We start from the raw sequence: 20,406 nt of genomic DNA on the forward strand, positions 1-20,406 counted from the left end.
AAGGCTAACCAACAGAGAGGGTATGGGACAAGGCTAACCAACAGAGAGGGTATGGGACAAGGCTAACCAACAGAGAGGGTATGGGACAAGGCTAACCAACAGAGAGAGTATGGGACAAGGCTAACCAACAGAGAGGGTATGGGACAAGGCTAACCAACAGAGAGAGTATGGGACAAGGCTAACCAACAGAGGGGGTATGGGACAAGGCTAACCAACAGAGAGGGTATGGGACAAGGCTAACCAACAGAGGGGGTATGGGACAAGGCTAACCAACAGAGAGGGTATGGGACAAGGCTAACCAACAGAGGGGGTATGGGACAAGGCTAACCAACAGAGGGGGTATGGGACAAGGCTAACCAACAGAGAGAGTATGGGACAAGGCTAACCAACAGAGGGGGTATGGGACAAGGCTAACCAACAGAGAGGGTATGGGACAAGGCTAACCAACAGAGAGAGTATGGGACAAGGCTAACCAACAGAGAGGGTATGGGACAAGGCTAACCAACAGAGAGGGTATGGGACAAGGCTAACCAACAGAGGGGGTATGGGACAAGGCTAACCAACAGAGAGGGTATGGGACAAGGCTAACCAACAGAGAGAGTATGGGACAAGGCTAACCAACAGAGAGGGTATGGGACAAGGCTAACCAACAGAGAGGGTATGGGACAAGGCTAACCAACAGAGAGGGTATGGGACAAGGCTAACCAACAGAGAGGGTATGGGACAAGGCTAACCAACAGAGAGGGTATGGGACAAGGCTAACCAACAGAGAGGGTATGGGACAAGGCTAACCAACAGAGAGGGTATGGGACAAGGCTAACCAACAGAGAGGGTATGGGACAAGGCTAACCAACAGAGAGGGTATGGGACAAGGCTAACCAACAGAGAGGGTATGGGACAAGGCTAACCAACAGAGAGGGTATGGGACAAGGCTAACCAACAGAGAGGGTATGGGACAAGGATAACCAACAGAGAGGGTATGGGACAAGGCTAACCAACAGAGGGGGTATGGGACAAGGCTAACCAACAGAGGGGGTATGGGACAAGGCTAACCAACAGAGAGAGTATGGGACAAGGCTAACCAACAGAGGGGGTATGGGACAAGGCTAACCAACAGAGAGGGTATGGGACAAGGCTAACCAACAGAGAGAGTATGGGACAAGGCTAACCAACAGAGAGGGTATGGGACAAGGCTAACCAACAGAGAGGGTATGGGACAAGGCTAACCAACAGAGAGGGTATGGGACAAGGCTAACCAACAGAGAGGGTATGGGACAAGGATAACCAACAGAGAGGGTATGGGACAAGGATAACCAACAGAGAGGGTATGGGACAAGGCTAACCAACAGAGAGGGTATGGGACAAGGATAACCAACAGAGGGCTCTGAATCAGGACAGAAACAACCGCTGAGTGTGTATGGGTTCCTCTGGTGGTGACTGACTAGTGCTGCAGCCCAAGGCAAAAATAATTAACTTTCAACAATGTCAATGAGAAGGTGAGATTATTTGTGGGGGATTGATTGGTATAAAACTAATGTAAAAAAGAAGTATATTTTGTTTATCTCAATTATGTTTATACTTCTCAATGCCACAGATTTCCCCCCATTTCTTTTGTCTGTGAGAAGTTGATATCCAATACAAACCACAAAGAAACATTCAAATCGACAAGAAAAGTTCAAGCTCTTTATTTTCAGTCCACATTAGCCAAGCTGTAATTCACTTATCCACACGGATCACTAAACTGCTCCAGAGTTTATACAGGATCATGACACATACCAATACCCTTGTTCAGGTGTTCACACATGATCATCACACAAAACTCCTATTTGGTCTTGTTTAATGTGTCTATGTCCACAGGTGTTATGGATATTTAAACATGATAACAGTGTGTTTTTTATAAACTGTAAGCAGAGAGGAGAGGATGAACAACTAGCTCAAAAAAAGGAAACAGGAAAAACTACTACTACAGAAAGCACAGAAAAATTCAAAAAGATGAGTCAGCTGAATGTGTGAATCCTTGTTTATACCTGGTGCAAACCCCAGTCCTTTGTCCTGATCTTGTCCATTCTCAGAAAAATTTCTCCACATGGTAGTAAAATGTGTCTTGTATCTATCCACGAATTGCATTGTGACCAGATTTCCTGGTCCCTCCCTGTATGCAAATGTTTTGAGAGCTATTCTTCCAAAATAATATACATTTATTTATTTTAAGACACACATTGATGCCATAAGACAAAGGTGCTAAATGTCAATATTTTAGAAGGTGTTATAATTGTGATTTAAATGGATTCACTGTCCATATGTCTACACTTGTAAGATATCCAGACACAATGTGTGCCTAACTACCTTCGGGGGTGGTCAGGAAGATCTGGTCACAATGCCTTTTTAAAATCATCTACACCGGTCTGAAAATGTGGGCACAATCAGAATGTGGACATGATCAAGACAAAGGATACATGTTATAACCAGGTAGAAACAGTGCTTTAGGGAATCCAGTACAACCTAAGACATGATCTGCTCTATACAATTGGTGAACTAATAGCAAGGGCACATATCAATTATTACATCATTTGTCTGTCTCCTGATCTCATTATTCAAACCTATCCATATATAGTATTTTCCCTGAACAAATTTTGCACAGTACCTTACAATTGTTTAGATAAATGACATATTGGAGTATTCCCTTTCTAACAGACAATGATTCGCGTTGTAAAACCCCCAGAACGGACAAGTTGTCGAGCAGAAAGAAAGCATATGTATTCATTTTTGTATTGCTACATTTACAACATTTTAGTTAGTTTTTATTTTTTTTGCATAATTTTTCCTGTTTGCAGTTTGGTGTATGGCTGCAATGAAGTATGGCAAATGTCTGTCGTATAGCACCAAAAGACTGTTTGCTGGCCAGACATTTGATGACTTGTATTGTATGGTGTAGAAATAGTACATAGCAAAAATGTGCAATGCAGCTCAATCTTTTTGCCTGCAAGGTGATTACATTTTACAAAACAGCAAAGAGAAACAATGCTAACAGCACATTACTAGACAAATAAAGCTGGTCAACACAGTCAGTACAAGTCTGCTCCGTGTTCCATTGTGATTCAACTACTCCTTCTGTATCCCGTTAACGAGTTGCTTTCTGGTCATCTGAGAGGGATATAAAACCACTAGGAGCTGAAAGTCAGACATGTTACGCAGTGAGCGCTCGCTTGGTACAGTAATGTACTTGCCCAAGATTTGACAATAAAACATGTTTTTCAAGTTTTTTCAAAAAGATTTTGTTCCAATTACAAATGAAAAAAAGGTAGAATGACAGTCTGGTTGCATTCAGGTTACCTTCATTTAAAAACAGGTTACAGGGGGAGATCACTTACCAGAATTTAACTTGATCATTTGGGGTTTGTCTAAAAAGCATTAACATAGTTATAGAAAAACAGAAACCCAGATTGTAGCCAGAGTACAGGAACTAAAGGTTCCCATTCTTACAAAATACTTTACTTTTTATTTTTTAATCTCAGTTATTCAAGAAGTTATATTAATATATAGCACCAGCCTGTAGATCACAAGTCTTGGGGATGTATGTTCTGAAAGAGACAATGTGGTGGTGAACTAAATAGCATAACCCAGACAGCAGTGAGACAAAATGCTGAATTCCCCAAAGAACTAAAAGTGCAGTCCCACTCCAGCAAATTCCCAGACCCAAGCTATCTAACCCCGGCCACAGAACACCTCTCCTCTCCTACCACCTCTATGCCAACTGATGAGGTGCTTCAAGCATTTCCATGAGGAACGTGTCGATAGGGGTGTCACCAATCAGCTTGAAGAAGAACAGGTGCTCCAAACACTTCAAGCCAATAGAACGCAGTGCTGGCAGCCTGAGGAGGAGCTTAGCAAACCTGAGGGGAAGGGGTGAAGAGTGAGCGAATGAAATAACGGGACATTAATAAGCTACATGAATGCAGCAGCAACACTCCTAGCTCTTACAGGGTCCGTTAGCAGCACAACCACAGGAGAGCAGATTAGTATGTACACAATACAAATGTAATGAGATACTAGTACTAATTCATGTAGCACATGAATGCCTACCTTCCCTGCTGCTCGGGGTATTTCTGCTTGCAGTAGGCTTCCAGTGAAGCATAGACCTTCTCTCTCAGGAGCTCCACCTCTCCGGTGTTGGACAAACCTTTAGCATCTGAGGGAGGGACACAACAGTTATTAACAGTTATTAACCATGACAGTAAAGGTGCAGAGGTAACCAGAAACCGTGGATTGATGGCAGCATTCGCGTGAAACTGAAAGCGCGAACTACTGCTTTTAATCAGGGCAAGGTGACTGGTAACATGACCGAATACAAACAGTGCAGCTATTCCCTCCGCAAGGCTATCAAACAAGCTAAGCGTCAGTACAGAGACAAAGTAGAATCTCAATTCAACGGCTCAGACACAAGAGGCATGTGGCAGGGTCTACAGTCAATCACGGACTACAGGAAGAAATCCAGCCCAGTCACGGACCAGGATGTCTTGCTCCCAGGCAGACTAAATAACCTTTTGCCCGCTTTGAGGACAATACTGTGCCACTGACACGGCCTGCAACGAAAACATGCAGACTCTCCTTCACTGCAGCCGAGGTGAGTAAGACATTTAAACGTGTTAACCCTCGCAAGGCTGCAGGCCCAGACGGCATCCCCAGCCGCGCCCTCAGAGCATGCGCAGACCAGCTGGCCGGTGTGTTTACGGACATATTCAATCAATCCCTATACCATTCTGCTGTTCCCACATGCTTCAAGAGGGACACCATTGTTCCTGTTCCCAAGAAAGCTAAGGTAACTGAGCTAAACGAAGTGCTTTGAGAGACTAGTCAAGGACCATATCACCTCCACCCTACCTGACACCCTAGACCCACTCCAATTTGCTTACCGCCCAAATAGGTCCACAGACGATGCAATCTCAACCACACTGCACACTGCCCTAACCCATCTGGACAAGAGGAATACCTATGTGAGAATGCTGTTCATCGACTACAGCTCGGCATTCAACACCATAGTACCCTCCAAGCTCGTCATCAAGCTCGAGACCCTGGGTCTCGACCCCGCCCTGTACAACTGGGTACTGGACTTCCTGACGGGCCGCCCCCAGGTGGTGAGGGTAGGCAACAACATCTCCACCCCGCTGATCCTCAACACTGGGGCAACACAAGGGTGCGTTCTGAGCCCTCTCCTGTACTCCCTGTTCACCCACGACTGCGTGGCCACGCACGCCTCCAACTCAATCATCAAGTTTGCAGACGACACAACAGTGGTAGGCTTGATTACCAACAACGACGAGACGGCCTACAGGGAGGAGGTGAGGGCCCTCGGAGTGTGGTGTCAGGAAAATAACCTCACACTCAACGTCAACAAAACTAAGGAGATGATTGTGGACTTCAGGAAACAGCAGAGGGAACACCCCCCCATCCACATCGATGGAACAGTAGTGGAGAGGGTAGCAAGATTTAAGTTCCTCACACATCACAGACAAACTGAATTGGTCCACTCACACAGACAGCATCGTGAAGAAGGCGCAGCAGCGCCTCTTCACCCTCAGGAGGCTGAAGAAATTCGGCATGTCACCAAAAGCACTCACAAACTTCTACAGATGCACAATCGAGAGCATCCTGGCGGGCTGTATCACCGCCTGGTACGGCAACTGCTCCGCCCACAACCGTAAGGCTCTCCAGAGGGTAGTGAGGTCTGCACAACGCATCACCGGGGGCAAACTACCTGCCCTCCAGGACACCTACACCACCCGATGTCACAGGAAGGCCATAAAGATCATCAAGGACAACAACCACCCGAGCCACTGCCTGTTCACCCCGCTATCATCCAGAAGGCGAGGTCAGTACAGGTGCATCAAAGCTGGGACCGAGAGACTGAAAAACAGCTTCTATCTCAAGGCCATCAGACTGTTAAACAGCCACCACTAACATTGAGTGGCTACTGCCAACACACTGCCAACTCCAGCGACTTTAATAATGGGAATTGATGGGAAATTATGTAAATATATCACTAGCCACTTTAAACAATGCTACCTTATATAATGTTACTTACCCTACATTATTCATCTCATATGCATACGTATATACTGTACTCTATATCATCGACTGCATCCTTATGTAATACATGTATCACTAGCCACTTTAACTATGCCACTTTGTTTACATACTCATCTCATATGTATATACTGTACTCGATACCATCTACTGTATCTTGCCTATGCTGCTCTGTACCATCACGCATTCATATATCCTTATGTACATATTCTTTATCCCCTTACACTGTGTATAAGACAGTAGTTTTGGAATTGTTAGTTAGATTACTTGTTGGTTATTACTGCATTGTCGGAACTAGAAGCACAAGCATTTCGCTACACTCGCATTAACATCTGCTAACCATGTGTATGTGACAAATAAAATGTGATTTGATTTGATTTTGTGTATGACGGACTAAATGGAACAATAGAGCACCTGGGTTGAAGAGGACGATGGCTCGGAGGCAGCCCAGCTCTGTCTTGTCCATCTGCATGTCTCTCATCTTACTGACCAGCTCAGTGAGAACCCTACAGGGGGCCGGAAAGAGAGGTGGAGAGAGTTGTCTACATAGATGTACACTTGGTGTGTGTGTGTGTGTGTGTGTGTGTGTGTGTGTGTGTAGGTTATTACCGGTCAAATATGGCTCCCACCTCAGCACTCTGCACACTCTCCCTGTGGGGGTCAATTACAGCGTGTTATCACATGATGATGATCACAGAATTGAACACAACACTGTTATTATATACCTCTATGGTAATTATGCTATTATTATATTGTACGTTTTCCCTATTAGTGGTTAATGTTATGGGAAGTTGATCCTAGGTCTGTACCTAGGGGTAACTTAGCCGCATACTGTGTGCCCAGCTGTCAAAGATGGCCACTACCGCTGCACGGTGTGCCTACATGTCAAAGAAAGATGGCCACCACCCCTGCACGGTGTGCCTACCTGTCAAAGATGGCCGCCACCCCTGCACGGTGTGCCTACCTGTCAAAGATGGCCACCACCCCTGCACGGTGTGCCTACCTGTCAAAGATGGCCGCCACCCCTGCACGGTGTGCCTACCTGTCAAAGATGGCTGCCACCCCTGCACGGTGTGCCTACCTGTCAAAGATGGCCGCCACCCCTGCACTGTGTGCCTACCTGTCAAAGATGGCCGCCACCCCTGCACTGTGTGCGTTGTCCCGGTGGAGCTCATTGGCCAGCAGGACCCCGTCCTTCACAGCGATGGAGCGGTGTGAGAAGGAGGCGATCAGAAGTTCATTCCACCCTGACACACACAGGAGAAAAAGAGAGGGGAGAAGACGGAGAGGAGCAGAGGAGGGAGAAGAGACCGAAGGGACGGGACAGATACACAGGACGGAAGAGCAGAGAGGATCAGAGAAGGGAGGAGGTGATACCTCATCAACAACCTCTGGGGCATTTGCTACTGTGTCCAGCAGAGTCTATCATGTATCAAATGATAGACCATGGATTGCTTGTTGCTCACTTAGTCTACATTATTGAAGCTTCAAATGAGTGGATTCGGCTATTTCAACATTTCTGCTACAATAGCCCTCTGATGAATCCCTGGTAAAGACATTTCTGCTACAATAGCCCCCTGATGAATCCCTGGTAAATACATTTCTGCTACAATAGCCCCCTGATGAATCCCTGGTAAAGACATTTCTGCTACAATAGCCCCCTGACAGTAAAGACATTTCTGCTACAATAGCCCCCTGATGAATCCCTGATAAAGACATTTCTGCTACAATAGCCTCCTGACGAAGGACAGTAAAGACATTTCTGCTACAATAGCCCCCTGACGAAGGACAGTAAAGACATTTCTGCTACAATAGCCCCCTGACGAAGGACTGTAAAGACATTTCTGCTACAATAGCCCCCTGACGAAGGACAGTAAAGACATTTCTGCTACAATAGCCCCCTGATGAATCCCTGGTAAAGACATTTCTGCTACAATAGCCTCCTGACGAAGGACAGTAAAGACATTTCTGCTACAATAGCCCCCTGACGAAGGACAGTAAAGACATTTCTGCTACAATAGCCCCCTGACGAAGGACTGTAAAGACATTTCTGCTACAATAGCCCCCTGACGAAGGACAGTAAAGACATTTCTACTACAATAGCCCCCTGATGAATCCCTGGTAAAGACATTTCTGCTACAATAGCCCCCTGACAGTAAAGACATTTCTGCTACAATAGCCTCCTGACGAAGGACAGTAAAGACATTTCTGCTACAATAGCCCCCTGACAGTAAAGACATTTCTGCTACAATAGCCCCCTGACGAATCCCTGGTAAAGACATTTCTGCTACAATAGCCCCCTGATGAATCCCTGGTAAAGACATTTCTGCTACAATAGCCCCCTGATGAATCCCTGGTAAAGACATTTCTGCTACAATAGCCCCCTGATGAATCCCTGGTAAAGACATTTCTGCTACAATAGCCTCCTGACGAAGGATAGTAAAGACATTTCTGCTACAATAGCCCCCTGACAAAGGACAGTAAAGACATTTCTGCTACAATAGCCCCCTGACGAAGGACAGTAAAGACATTTCTGCTACAATAGCCCCCTGACGAAGGACAGTAAAGACATTTCTGCTACAATAGCCCCCTGATGAATCCCTGGTAAAGACATTTCTGCTACAATAGCCCCCTGACAGTAAAGACATTTCTGCTACAATAGTCCCCTGACGAAGGACTGTAAAGACATTTCTGCTACAATAGCCCCCTGACGAAGGATGGATAAAGCACAAGAATAAAGCAGACAATTAGCGGCTGCAGGCTACTCTTTATTTTATTTTGTTATTTAAAAAATTATATATACAGTACCAGTCAAAAGTTTGGACACACCGACTCATTTAAGGGTTTTTCTTTAGTTTGACTATTTTCTACATTGTAGAATAAGAGTGAAGACATCAAAACTACTCATGTAGTAGACAAAAAAAAAGTGTTAAATCAAAATATATTTTATATTTGAGATCTTCAAAGTAGCTACCCTTTCCATTGATGATCGCTTTGCACACGCTTGACATTCTCTCAACCAGCTTCATGAGGTAGTCACCTGGAATGTATTTCACAGCTGTGCCTTTTTAAAAGTACATTTGTGGAATTTCTTTCCTTCTTAATGCGTTTGAGCCAATCAGTTGTGTTGTGACAAGGTATGGGTGGTATACAGAAGATAGCCCTATTTGGTAAAAGACAAGAAGGCAAGAACAGCTCAAATAAGCAAAGAGAAACGACAGTCTATAATTACTTTAAGAAATGCAGGTCAGTCAATCCTGACAATTTCAAGAACTTTGATGAAACTGGCTCACCACCGCAGGAAAGGAAGACCCAGAGTTAACTCTAATGAACTTATCTTCTGCAGCCGAGGTAACTGCGCCTCAGATTGCAGCCCAAATAAATGCTTCACGGAGTTCAAGTAACAGACATCTCAACATCAACTGTTCAGAGGAGACTAAGGGAATCAGGCCTTTATGGTCAAATTGCTGCAAAGAAACCATTACTAAAGTACACCAACAAGAAGAAGAGTCTTACTTGGGCCAAGAAACACGAGCAATGGATATTAGACTGGTGGAAATGTCCTTTGGTCTGAGGAGTACAAATTAGAGATTTTTGGTTCCAACCGCCGTGTCTTTGTGAGATGCAGGGTAAGTGAACGTATGATCTCTGCATGTGTGAAGCATAGAGGAGGTGGTGTGGTGGTGCTTTGCTGGTGACACCGTCTGATTTATTTAGAATTCAAGGCACTCTTAACCAGCATGGCTACCACAGCATTCTGTAGGGATACTCCATCCCATTTGGTTTGCGTTTAGTTGGACTATCATTTGTTATTCAACAGGACATTGACCCAACACACCTCCAGGCTGTGTATCTTACGGCAAAAAATAGCTTCTGGATATCAGGACAGCGATCACTCACCTCGGATTAGACAAATATTTTTTCTTCAATAAACAAGACGCACAAGACATTCTTCAAACACTCGGCAGGGCAGACATCCCCGTTATTTGCAAGAGGAAGCGACAAAGGTACAGGGGACAAAGATCCGGATGCCTGGTCAGGACCTGGAGAAGGGGACTGGGAAAGCTGCTGTTACCGTCAATACTACTCACCAATGTGCAATCATTGGACAATAAACTAGAAGAGGTACAATCACGAATATCCTACCAACGGGACAACAAAAACTGTAATATCCTATGTTTCACAGAATCGTGGCTGAATGACGACATGGATATTCAGGAAAGGGATAAGCGCTGCACCAGCAAGATAGAACAGCACACTCCGGCAAGATAGAACAGCACACTCCGGCAAGATAGAACAGCACACTCCGGCAAGATAGAACAGCACACTCCGGCAAGATAGAACAGCACACTCCGGCAAGATAGAACAGCACACTCCGGCAAGATAGAACAGCACACTCCGGCAAGATAGAACAGCACACTCCGGCAAGATAGAACAGCACACTCCGGCAAGATAGAACAGCACACTCCGGCAAGATAGAACAGCACACTCCGGCAAGATAGAACAGCACACTCCGGCAAGATAGAACAGCACACTCCGGCAAGATAGAACAGCACACTCCGGTAAGATAGAACAGCACACTCCGGCAAGATAGAACAGCACACTCCGGCAAGATAGAACAGCACACTCCGGTAAGATAGAACAGCACACTCCGGCAAGATAGAACAGCACACTCCGGCAAGATAGAACAGCACACTCCGGCAAGATAGAACAGCACACTCCGGCAAGATAGAACAGCACACTCCGGCAAGATAGAACAGCACACTCCGGCAAGATAGAACAGCACACTCCGGTAAGATAGAACAGCACACTCCGGCAAGATAGAACAGCACACTCCAGCAAGATAGAACAGCACACTCCGGTAAGATAGAACAGCACACTCCGGTAAGATAGAACAGCACACTCCGGCAAGATAGAACAGCACACTCCGGCAAGATAGAACAGCACACTCCGGTAAGATAGAACAGCACACTCCGGCAAGATAGAACAGCACACTCCGGCAAGATAGAACAGCACACTCCGGCAAGATAGAACAGCACACTCCGGCAAGATAGAACAGCACACTCCGGCAAGATAGAACAGCACACTCCGGCAAGATAGAACAGCACACTCCGGCAAGATAGAACAGCACACTCCGGCAAGATAGAACAGCACACTCCGGCAAGATAGAACAGCACACTCCGGCAAGATAGAACAGCACACTCCGGCAAGATAGAACAGCACACTCCGGCAAGATAGAACAGCACACTCCGGTAAGATAGAACAGCACACTCCGGCAAGATAGAACAGCACACTCCGGCAAGATAGAACAGCACACTCCGGCAAGATAGAACAGCACACTCCGGCAAGATAGAACAGCACACTCCGGCAAGATAGAACAGCACACTCCGGCAAGATAGAACAGCACACTCCGGCAAGATAGAACAGCACACTCCGGTAAGATAGAACAGCACACTCCGGCAAGATAGAACAGCACACTCCAGCAAGATAGAACAGCACACTCCGGTAAGATAGAACAGCACACTCCGGCAAGATAGAACAGCACACTCCGGTAAGGGGGGGGGGGGGGGCTGTGCATATTTGTAAACAACAGCTGGTGCACGAAATCTAAGAAAGTCTCTAGATTTTGCTCGCCTGAAGTAGAGTATATTGTGATAAATTGCAGGCCACACTACTTGCCTAGAGTTTTCAGCTATACTTTTCGTGGCTGTTTATTTACCACCACAGACAGATGCTGGCACTAAGACCGCACTCAGTCAGCTGTATAAGGAAATAATCAAACAGGAAACCACTCACCCAGAGGCGGCGCTCCTAGTGGCCGGAGACTTTAATGCAGGGAAACATATCAGTTCTACCAAATTTGGTGCTTCCTGCTTTAATTTTTGCTTATAAGCAGGAATCAGGAAGATAGAGCAAGTGGTCGGATTTACCAAATGGAGTGCAAGGTCAACATACACAAGGCTGCGGAGCCAGACGGATTACCAGGACGTGTGCTCCGGGCATGTGCTGACCAACTGGCAGGTGTCTTCACTGACATTTTCAACATGTCCCTGATTAAGTCTGTAATACCAACATGTTTCAAGCAGAACATCCCTGTGCCCAAGAACAAAGGCAACCTGCCTAAATGACTACAGACCCGTAGCACTCACGTCCGTAGCCATGAAGTGTTTTGAAAGGTTGGTAATGGCTCACGTCAACACCATTATCCCAGAAACCCTAGACCCACTCCAATTTGCATACTGCCCAAACAGATCCACAGATTATGCAATCTCTTTTGCACTCCACACTGCCCTTTCCCACCTGGACAAAAGGAACACCTACGTGAGAATGCTATTCATTGACTACAGTTCAGCGTTCAACACCATAGTACTCTCAAAGCTCATCACTAAGCTAAGGATCCTGGGACTAAACACCTCCCTCTGCAACTGGATCCTGGACTTCCTGACGGGCCGCCCCCAGGTGGTGAGGGTAGGTAGCAACACATCTGCCACGCTGATCCTCAACACTGTAGCTCCCCAGGGGTGCGTGCTCAGTCCCCTCCTGTACTCCCTGTTCACCCACGACTGCATGACCAGGCATGGCTCCAACACCATCATTAAGTTTGCAGACAACACAACAGTGGTAGGCCTGATCACCGACAACGACGAGACAGCCTATAGGGAGGAAGTCAGAGACCTGGCCGGGTGGTGCCAGAATAACAACCTATCCCTCAACGTAACCAAGACTAAGGAGATGATTGTGGACTACAGGAAAAGGAGGACCGAGCACACCTCCATTCTCGTCGACGGGGCTGTAGTGGAGCAGGTTGAGAGCTTCAAGTTCCTTGGTGTCCACATCAACAACAAACTAGAATGGTCCAAACACACCAAGACAGTCGTGAAGAGGACACGACAAAGCCTATTCCCCCTCAGGAAATGAAAAACATTTGGCATGGGTCCTGAGATCCTCAAAAGGTTCTACAGCTGCAACATCGAGAGCATCCTGACTGGTTGCATCACTGCCTGGTACGGCAATTGCTTGGCCTCTGACCGCAAGGCACTACAGAGGGTAGTGGGTACGGCCCAGTACATCACTGGCGCTAAGCTGCCTGCCATCGAGGACCTCTACACCAGGCGGTGTCAGAGGAAGGCCCTAAAATTTGGCAAAGACCTCATCCACCCCAGTCATAGACTGTTCTCTCTACTGTCGCATGGCAAGTGGTACCGCAGTGCCAAGTCTAGGACAAAAAGGCTTCTCAACAATTTTTACCCCCAAGCCATAAGAGTCCTGAACAGGTAATCAAATGGCTACCCGGACTATTTGTATTGTGTGCACCCCACAACCCCTCTTTGCATTGTGTGCCCCCCACAACCCCCTGCTGCTACTCTCTGTTTATCATATATGCATAGTCAACTTTAACTATATACATTCATGTACATACTACCTCAATTGGGCCGACCAACCAGCGCTCCCGCACATTGGCTAACCGGGCCATCTGCATTATGTCCCACCCACCAATCTCTCTTTTATGCTACTGCTACTCTCTGTTCATCATATATGCAGTCACTTTAACCATATCTACATGTACATACTACCTCAATCAGCCTGACTAACCGGTGTCTGTATGTAGCCTCGCTACTATTATAGCCTCACTAGTGTATATAGCCTGTCTTTTTACAGTTGTTTTATTTCTTTACCTACCCATTGTTCACCTAATACCTTTTTTGCACTTTGATTTGAACACACCTCCAGGCTGTGTAAAGGCTATTTGACCAAGAAGGAGAGTGATTGAGTGCTGCATCAGATGACCTGGCCTCCACAATCACCTGACCTCAACTCAATTGAGATGGTTTGGAATAAGTTGGACCGCAGAGAAAAAGCAGCCAACAAATGCTCAGCATATGTGGGAACTCCTTCAAGACTGTTGGAAAAGCATTTAAGGTGAAGCTGGTTGAGAGAATGCCATGAGTGTGCAAAGCTGTCATCAAGGCAAAGGGTGGCTACTTTGAAGAATCTAAAATAAAACATTTTGATTTGTTTAACACTTTTTTGGTTACTAAACGATTCCATATGTGTTATTTCGTAGTTGTGTCTTCACTATTATTCTACAATGTAGAAAAATGGTTAAAATAAAGAAAAACCCTTGAACAAGTAGGTGTCTGAAAACTTTTGACTGGTACAGTATATATAAACCCCCCCCCCCCCCCCCACGGAATTGGGTACTAAAACATTTTTTTGGGAGGATTGAGGTGTCTGTTTCTCAAACTAGACACTCTAATGTACTTGTCTTGTTTTATAATAGCAGGATATATATGCATGTAATACAATTGATAGCGGTTAGGAATAATCTCACAATAGGGGCAGCTCCTTCTCTATGATCAGTCGTTTTGGGCTCCTCACTGGTAGATACATGTACACTATCATATGCACTACTTTGGTTGCCTCTGGAATGAATACGGAACAGAAAATCACTTGTAAACTCTATTCTTTGAGACAGTGCATATCACATCCAGCCTCCTGGTGTCTCCCTCCCTCCAGACAATGGTACCTGCACGCAGGAGGATGACCTGGTCGTCCAGGGGCAGCTCAGAGAAGTGAGGGATCCTCTTGGCCCACTCCACCAACGCAAACAGCTGCTTGTCTGCAGTCTGGCAGATGTTTGTCACCGCATCATGGGGCTAAAACACAAAAAAGATTAAAAAAATCCCATAAAATGCAATAACAGACCCTAAAAGCCAATGCTGAAGCTAGAAATAATGCAATAATCACAAGTAGGAAAGAAAACACTTTTTAAACGCCATGCTAAAGAGACAGCAGTTTATGTAACGTTTTTAAAGAATATTCATCCCAAGAGCTGAGTAAGTAGGCTATGAATTAGAGGCAGATAACTCCTTTAACTGAGACCACAACATTTCCGGAAACTTTCCCGGGTGGAGGACTCCCTGAGTTAGGAATAAACACAGAAGAACTCGGGATTTCCGGAAAATATGGGAATTTTGCAACCCTAATACTGATCCAGTCAACAGTATAGCCCTGTATACTCACAGAGCTACCAGCGGACCCTGTATCAGAGTGGAGCTCTGCCCTCTGCTCCACGGACGTCTCTGCCTCCAAGATCTTCTCCACGGGCATCTCCTCGTTCACAGCACTGCTGCACTCCAGTCCCTCCTCTCGCTCCCTGATCCTCTGACGCTCCTCCTGGACTGCTGCACCCCGCCATGCATCCAACCACACCACAGAGCCAGGAGGGGAGAGGGAGAGACGGGAGACAGGAAGAGGGGCGTGGGTTAATAGGAGAGAGGGGCGGGAGGGAGTCACAAGGTTAGAAAAGACAAAGTGACAGAAGAAAAGAAAGGAGGAAGTTGTGCCCATCTAAACTCCTGTTAGGCTTCATCCAAACAGGGTGAAAGGTCAAATTGGTATACTTTCATTTAACAATGCATTCATTTCTTAGCCAATGTGTTGTGAGAATTAGCCTACCAGTGTGTGCCAAGCATTTGTTATTTAATTGCACTCTCTCAATACCACATCCAATCATATAATTTATCATCTCTCCATTCTCCCAATGTCTTTATCCTTACATTTCTGACGTTCATCTTGGACCACTATAGAAAGAGGGAGAGAAAGAATAGGGGAAAAGAAAAGGAAGAGGGGTTAGTTATATGAACCTACCCCCATATGCTCTCCCCCTGTTTTGTTAATGACTTTGAAAACAACGTACCATCCCCCCACACAATCCAATGATCAAATAGAAGTTATCGTCAAAGGTTTTACTGGGCTAGGTCTATATTCAACATAATTCAATCATTTCATCAAATGATTCTGGCCTTTGAACTATACCATTTTACAACAGCCTACTTCACAAATCAATTTAAAATGTAATTCATGAAAGAAAATGAGGTCAAGTTTGAGATTCTGCAGGTATAAAAAACACGTTTCTCAATCACTCCTTCCAATTTTTTTCATGTTGCCCTTTCAAAAGCACTCCTACAAACTCTAAGTTGAAAAATATGGATGGCCCAAAACCATTAGGCTCTGCTCCAAATGTTCAGTCCCTCCATTCCCTCTTCATGATAATAGCCAGACGTTCAGTCCTTCTCTACCTTCCCTCTTCATAATAGCCAGACGTTCAGTCCTTCTCTACCTTCCCTCTTCATGATAATAGCCAGACGTTCAGTCCTTCTCTACCTTCCCTCTTCATAATAGCCAGACGTCCAGTCCTTCTCTACCTTCCCTCTTCATAATAGCCAGACGTCCAGTCCTTCTCTACCTTCCCTCTTCATGATAATAGCCAGACGTTCAGTCCTTCTCTACCTTCCCTCTTCATAATAGCCAGACGTCCAGTCCTTCTCTACCTTCCCTCTTCATGATAATAGCCAGACGTTCAGTCCTTCTCTACCTTCCCTCTTCATGATAATAGCCAGACGTTCAGTCCTTCTCTACCTTCCCTCTTCATGATAATAGCCAGACGTTCAGTCCTTCTCTACCTTCCCTCTTCAAGATAATAGCCAGACGTCCAGTCCTTCTCTACCTTCCCTCTTCATGATAATAGCCAGACGTTCAGTCCTTCCTTACCTTCACTCTTCATAATAGCCAGACGTTCAGTCCTTCTCTACCTTCCCTCTTCATGATAATAGCCAGACGTCCAGTCCTTCTCTACCTTCCCTCTTCATGATAATAGCCAGACGTTCAGTCCTTCTCTACCTTCCCTCTTCATAATAGCCAGACGTTCAGTCCTTCTCTACCTTCCCTCTTCATGATAATAGCCAGACGTTCAGTCCTTCTCTACCTTCCCTCTTCATGATAATAGCCAGACATTCAGTCCTTCCTTACCTTCCCTCTTCATGCCCATAGCCAGACACTTCTGGTAGCGACAGTACTGGCAGCGATTGCGCTGGCGCTTGTCCACCAGGCATTCTTTGTTATCCCTGCAGGTGTAGCTCAGGTCCTTGCGCACTGTGCGTTTGAAGAAGCCCTTGCAACCTTCACAGCTGTACACACCATAGTGCTTACCTGCGGGAAGGGGGAGACTTGTCACACCAACATTTTAAAAACGATACGACACCAGGCCAGCTAAAAACAAACCCCCTTTTTTTATTTTTAAATCACAGACACACATTCATACATGAATAAACTCATAAAAGTAGTACCGCAGTGAACACATTTAAAATGAAAAAATAACAAGATATTCAATCAGTGACCTAGAATCCTGTTCGCCCCATCCCCCAGACGCTTGTTCCCGTTTTCTAAGAATTCACACTTCTACTCAATATAACACATTAAATGTAGCGTCACACTGATCACTGTATAATAGAATACTGCATAGAATGTCTGATTTGCTAATTGTGCAAAGGCCTACCTGTGATTTGTCTGGAGGAATATACATCAGTGGAGGCTGCTGAAGGGAGGACGGCTCATAATAATGACTGGAACTGTGCAAATGGAATGGCATCAAACACATAGAAAACATGTGTTAGATACCATTCTGCTCCAGCCATTACCATGAGCCCGTCCTTCTCAAGAAGTTGCTACCAACCTCCAGTGATATACTGTACATGCATAATGATCTGCAAGTCATTGTCTCAGTATGAAACCTGCATGAAACCTTAACTCTTCAGATAACAGACACACACACACACCACTGACTTTATAACCATTTAATAACAGGCACGTTCTTTAGAGGGCTGAAAAAGTCAGTAGTATCATATGAAACAGTACTACGGTATTCTAAGTATCATGATGTTTTGGTAGCGTGATATTACCGTGGTACCGGTATACACTATGTAGGAATGAGGACAGATTTTGTTTTTTGATGAGCAGTTACGCAGAGCTTCACTAATTAATGAATCTGCAGCGTTTCAAGTGCCTTTATTGTTTATATAGTGACATTGAATCAAACAGGCCAGTAAAGAACATTGGTTAGACTGATGGGGAGAGGTCAGGACACACAGCTGAAGACAGCTGACAAAAAGGATTATCCTCTCTGAAATTGCCAGGGATTTAAAATAAGTCCCCGGCCCGACGTTTTACCTCTACTAACCCTGCTCTTAGTGCACAGCACTCACCAGAGGAGCGGTCTCCACAGATGGCACACATGCGTTTCTGGGAGAGCATTATCCCAGGGCTGTGTGCAGACATAGGCCTCAAGCCAAACGGGGGTTTGACATCATCCGAGCTGCTGATTGAGTGCATCCCCATTGTAGAGTTGATCTGTGCACAAACAAAAAGTGGAAGAAAAAAATATATAATATTAAAAAAAAATTATATATATATATATAACAATGCTGTTATCATGACTGATTAAAAAAATAAACATCTAGGCTACGTAGGCTAGCTTAAATGTCAGCCTTTCTGTGCACAGCAACAAACTTCAGCACTAGTCTGAGCTTGGAAATAATGCAAGAGAATAAACGCATACAGAGTAGGATCATTTAAATGCAAAGATGAAAGCAAAACAAGGACCCTGGGTGTGTTTCTCACCTGGCTACTGCTAATAGGCCCATAACCCATGGAGGGTGACACACCAGGGGAGCCCAGTGAGGGGCTGATGACTGAGAAAGGCGAGCCAAAGGTGCTGGTGGGACTGTTGGAGGCTGAACTGGTGGGCTGATGCGATGACATGGCTATTGAGCTACCCAGCGGAGAGGAGGATGTTGAGTTGTCTGAAGGACAATAATCTGTTGGGGTTGAAGGTTACATTATCACAATTGATAACTATTTTTCAAGACTAGCTACATCATCATGTGGCCAGCGAAATGTATTCACATAAATGCCACTTGTAGGCCCCTAGCTACTTAGACAGCAGAAGATATTCAGCTGATTGTAAGACATTCAGTATTCTCACTGGTAATTATTTGATCTAACAATTTACTTACCGGTAGCAAGCTAGTTAGGTTGTCCCTGCTAGCTAGTTAGGTTGTTCCTACTAACTAGCTAGGTAACGTTAAACTGTTTAATTAAAACTAGAAAGGCCTAAATAACTGACATGTTAGCTTGCCAGCTACCATGGAATGGGGTATGCCAGGTACTGTAATAATGATAAATACTCGTTAATCGTATCAACTGACCTTAGATTTGACAGGCCTTCCTCCACATTACTAACGTTAGTTACTAGCTAGCTAAAACAAAACAAATGCCGTAGCTAGCTAGCTATGTTCGGTAGTTGGCTAACGAGTTGCCTCGCTAGGTAGTTAAATTTAAGACGGTCAGTTGACTTTAGCTAGCGAAACATTTTTATAAACACTGGTGTCATCCAAGTTGGCAAATGAGAGATCACTTTAATCCAACGTTGGCAATGATAAAAAAGCTAACATGTACTTCTGGCTAACGTTAGAAAGCAATGGCAAATTGCTAACTTTAGTTAGCTAGCTAGCACGTAGCTACCGTATGTAAACTTAACAAATATATACGATGATTGTAAGCAATTAAATATCACAGCAAGCATCAACCGTTTAAAAACTCACACCATGTTTCGCTAGATAACTTGACGGCCAGCTAGCTGTTTCAAAATCATTGGTGGTAGCTAGCCAGCGAGCTAACGTTAGCTGTCTAGTTAACTAATGCTAATGTTGGCCTCAAATATAAATTCGCGAGTTACAATTGGGGGGAACGCAATATACTCACTAGAAACACCTTCGGCACATCGTTGTAGGTTACATAACTATTTCTAGTTGCATATTATTTGCGAAATCCAAGAGACGGACCAAATGCGAGGTAATAGGCCTACACTCAAACCCCGTTTACTTGATGCTGTTGTTGTTTACACGGAAAGGAAGCCATGTTGGCTCAATGCCAGTGACAGTGTCTTTAGAGCCACAATGTCTCTAGGCAGAACAGTTGCAACATTCACCAGTGGTAGGACTAACGTTTCAATTTCCGTCTATATACTGTACCTAATATATTAAGGAAAATCAACAGATTCACTGTCAAATTAAACAACATTACATTTTACAAATGTAACTATACTACTAGCCTACTATGAATATATGTAAATCAATGTAGACTACATCGATTGTGGACCTCAATTTTGGATATTTATCAGCTGATGATGAAAGATTATTCTGCAAAAGCCTCTTCCTAATACATTTCATGGTTGAATAATGGTGGTGGTTTGACAGGAGGACAGCTGGTTAAACTACATTTGACACATGCCTGTAAGACATTTAGACTGTTTATTTCACAATGATTCTTAATCTCAAATATGTTTAGGGTTAAATAATCGTTTAAAAAAAGTATAAGACATGCAACCAATATGGCTCAGTGTCTGTTTGTTTATTCACTTTTCTCATCATGTGATTATTTTGAGAGAAAATGCTAATTGTATATTTTGGTGTAGCCTATGCA

General features: G+C 44.8%; 1 protein-coding gene across 2 annotated transcripts; it reads right to left on the bottom strand.

Annotated features, from left to right (window-relative positions):
- Window positions 1-1,663: 1,663 nt before the first annotated feature.
- Window positions 1,664-20,120, bottom strand: LOC109877987 (retinoic acid receptor RXR-beta-A). Of its 2 annotated transcripts, none has more exons than XM_031819621.1 (12): window positions 19,687-19,877; window positions 18,544-18,740; window positions 18,129-18,273; window positions 16,897-17,076; window positions 15,645-15,668; window positions 15,109-15,266; window positions 14,612-14,741; window positions 7,205-7,331; window positions 6,694-6,735; window positions 6,499-6,590; window positions 4,084-4,189; window positions 1,664-3,893 (listed from the first exon to the last, which is right to left on the bottom strand). In XM_031819621.1, exons 2-12 carry the CDS (start codon window positions 18,682-18,684, stop codon window positions 3,746-3,748), a joined length of 1,293 nt encoding a protein of 430 aa, XP_031675481.1. In that variant the 5' UTR covers window positions 18,685-18,740; window positions 19,687-19,877; the 3' UTR covers window positions 1,664-3,745. The 2 variants fall into 2 exon arrangements, with proteins under 2 accessions (XP_031675481.1, XP_031675480.1); XM_031819620.1 differs by having other exon boundaries at window positions 1,670-3,893; window positions 15,109-15,269; window positions 19,687-20,120.
- Between the last annotated feature and the right edge of the window lie 286 nt (window positions 20,121-20,406).

The sequence above is a fragment of the Oncorhynchus kisutch genome, unplaced genomic scaffold (genome assembly GCF_002021735.2).
Source record: "Oncorhynchus kisutch isolate 150728-3 unplaced genomic scaffold, Okis_V2 scaffold2339, whole genome shotgun sequence".
NCBI classification, from domain to species: domain Eukaryota; kingdom Metazoa; phylum Chordata; class Actinopteri; order Salmoniformes; family Salmonidae; genus Oncorhynchus; species Oncorhynchus kisutch.

Coding starts and splice junctions, on each gene's coding strand:
- LOC109877987 (XM_031819620.1), bottom strand. CDS start 18,684: ATGTCATCGCATCAGCCCACCAGTTCAGCCTCCAACAGTCCCACCAGC. Junction 17,077..18,128: donor CTGTGGAGACCGCTCCTCTG/GTGAGTGCTGTG, acceptor CCCTTCCCGCAG/GTAAGCACTATGGTGTGTAC. Junction 14,742..15,108: donor CAGGGTCCGCTGGTAGCTCT/GTGAGTATACAG, acceptor TTTGTGTTTTAG/CCCCATGATGCGGTGACAAA.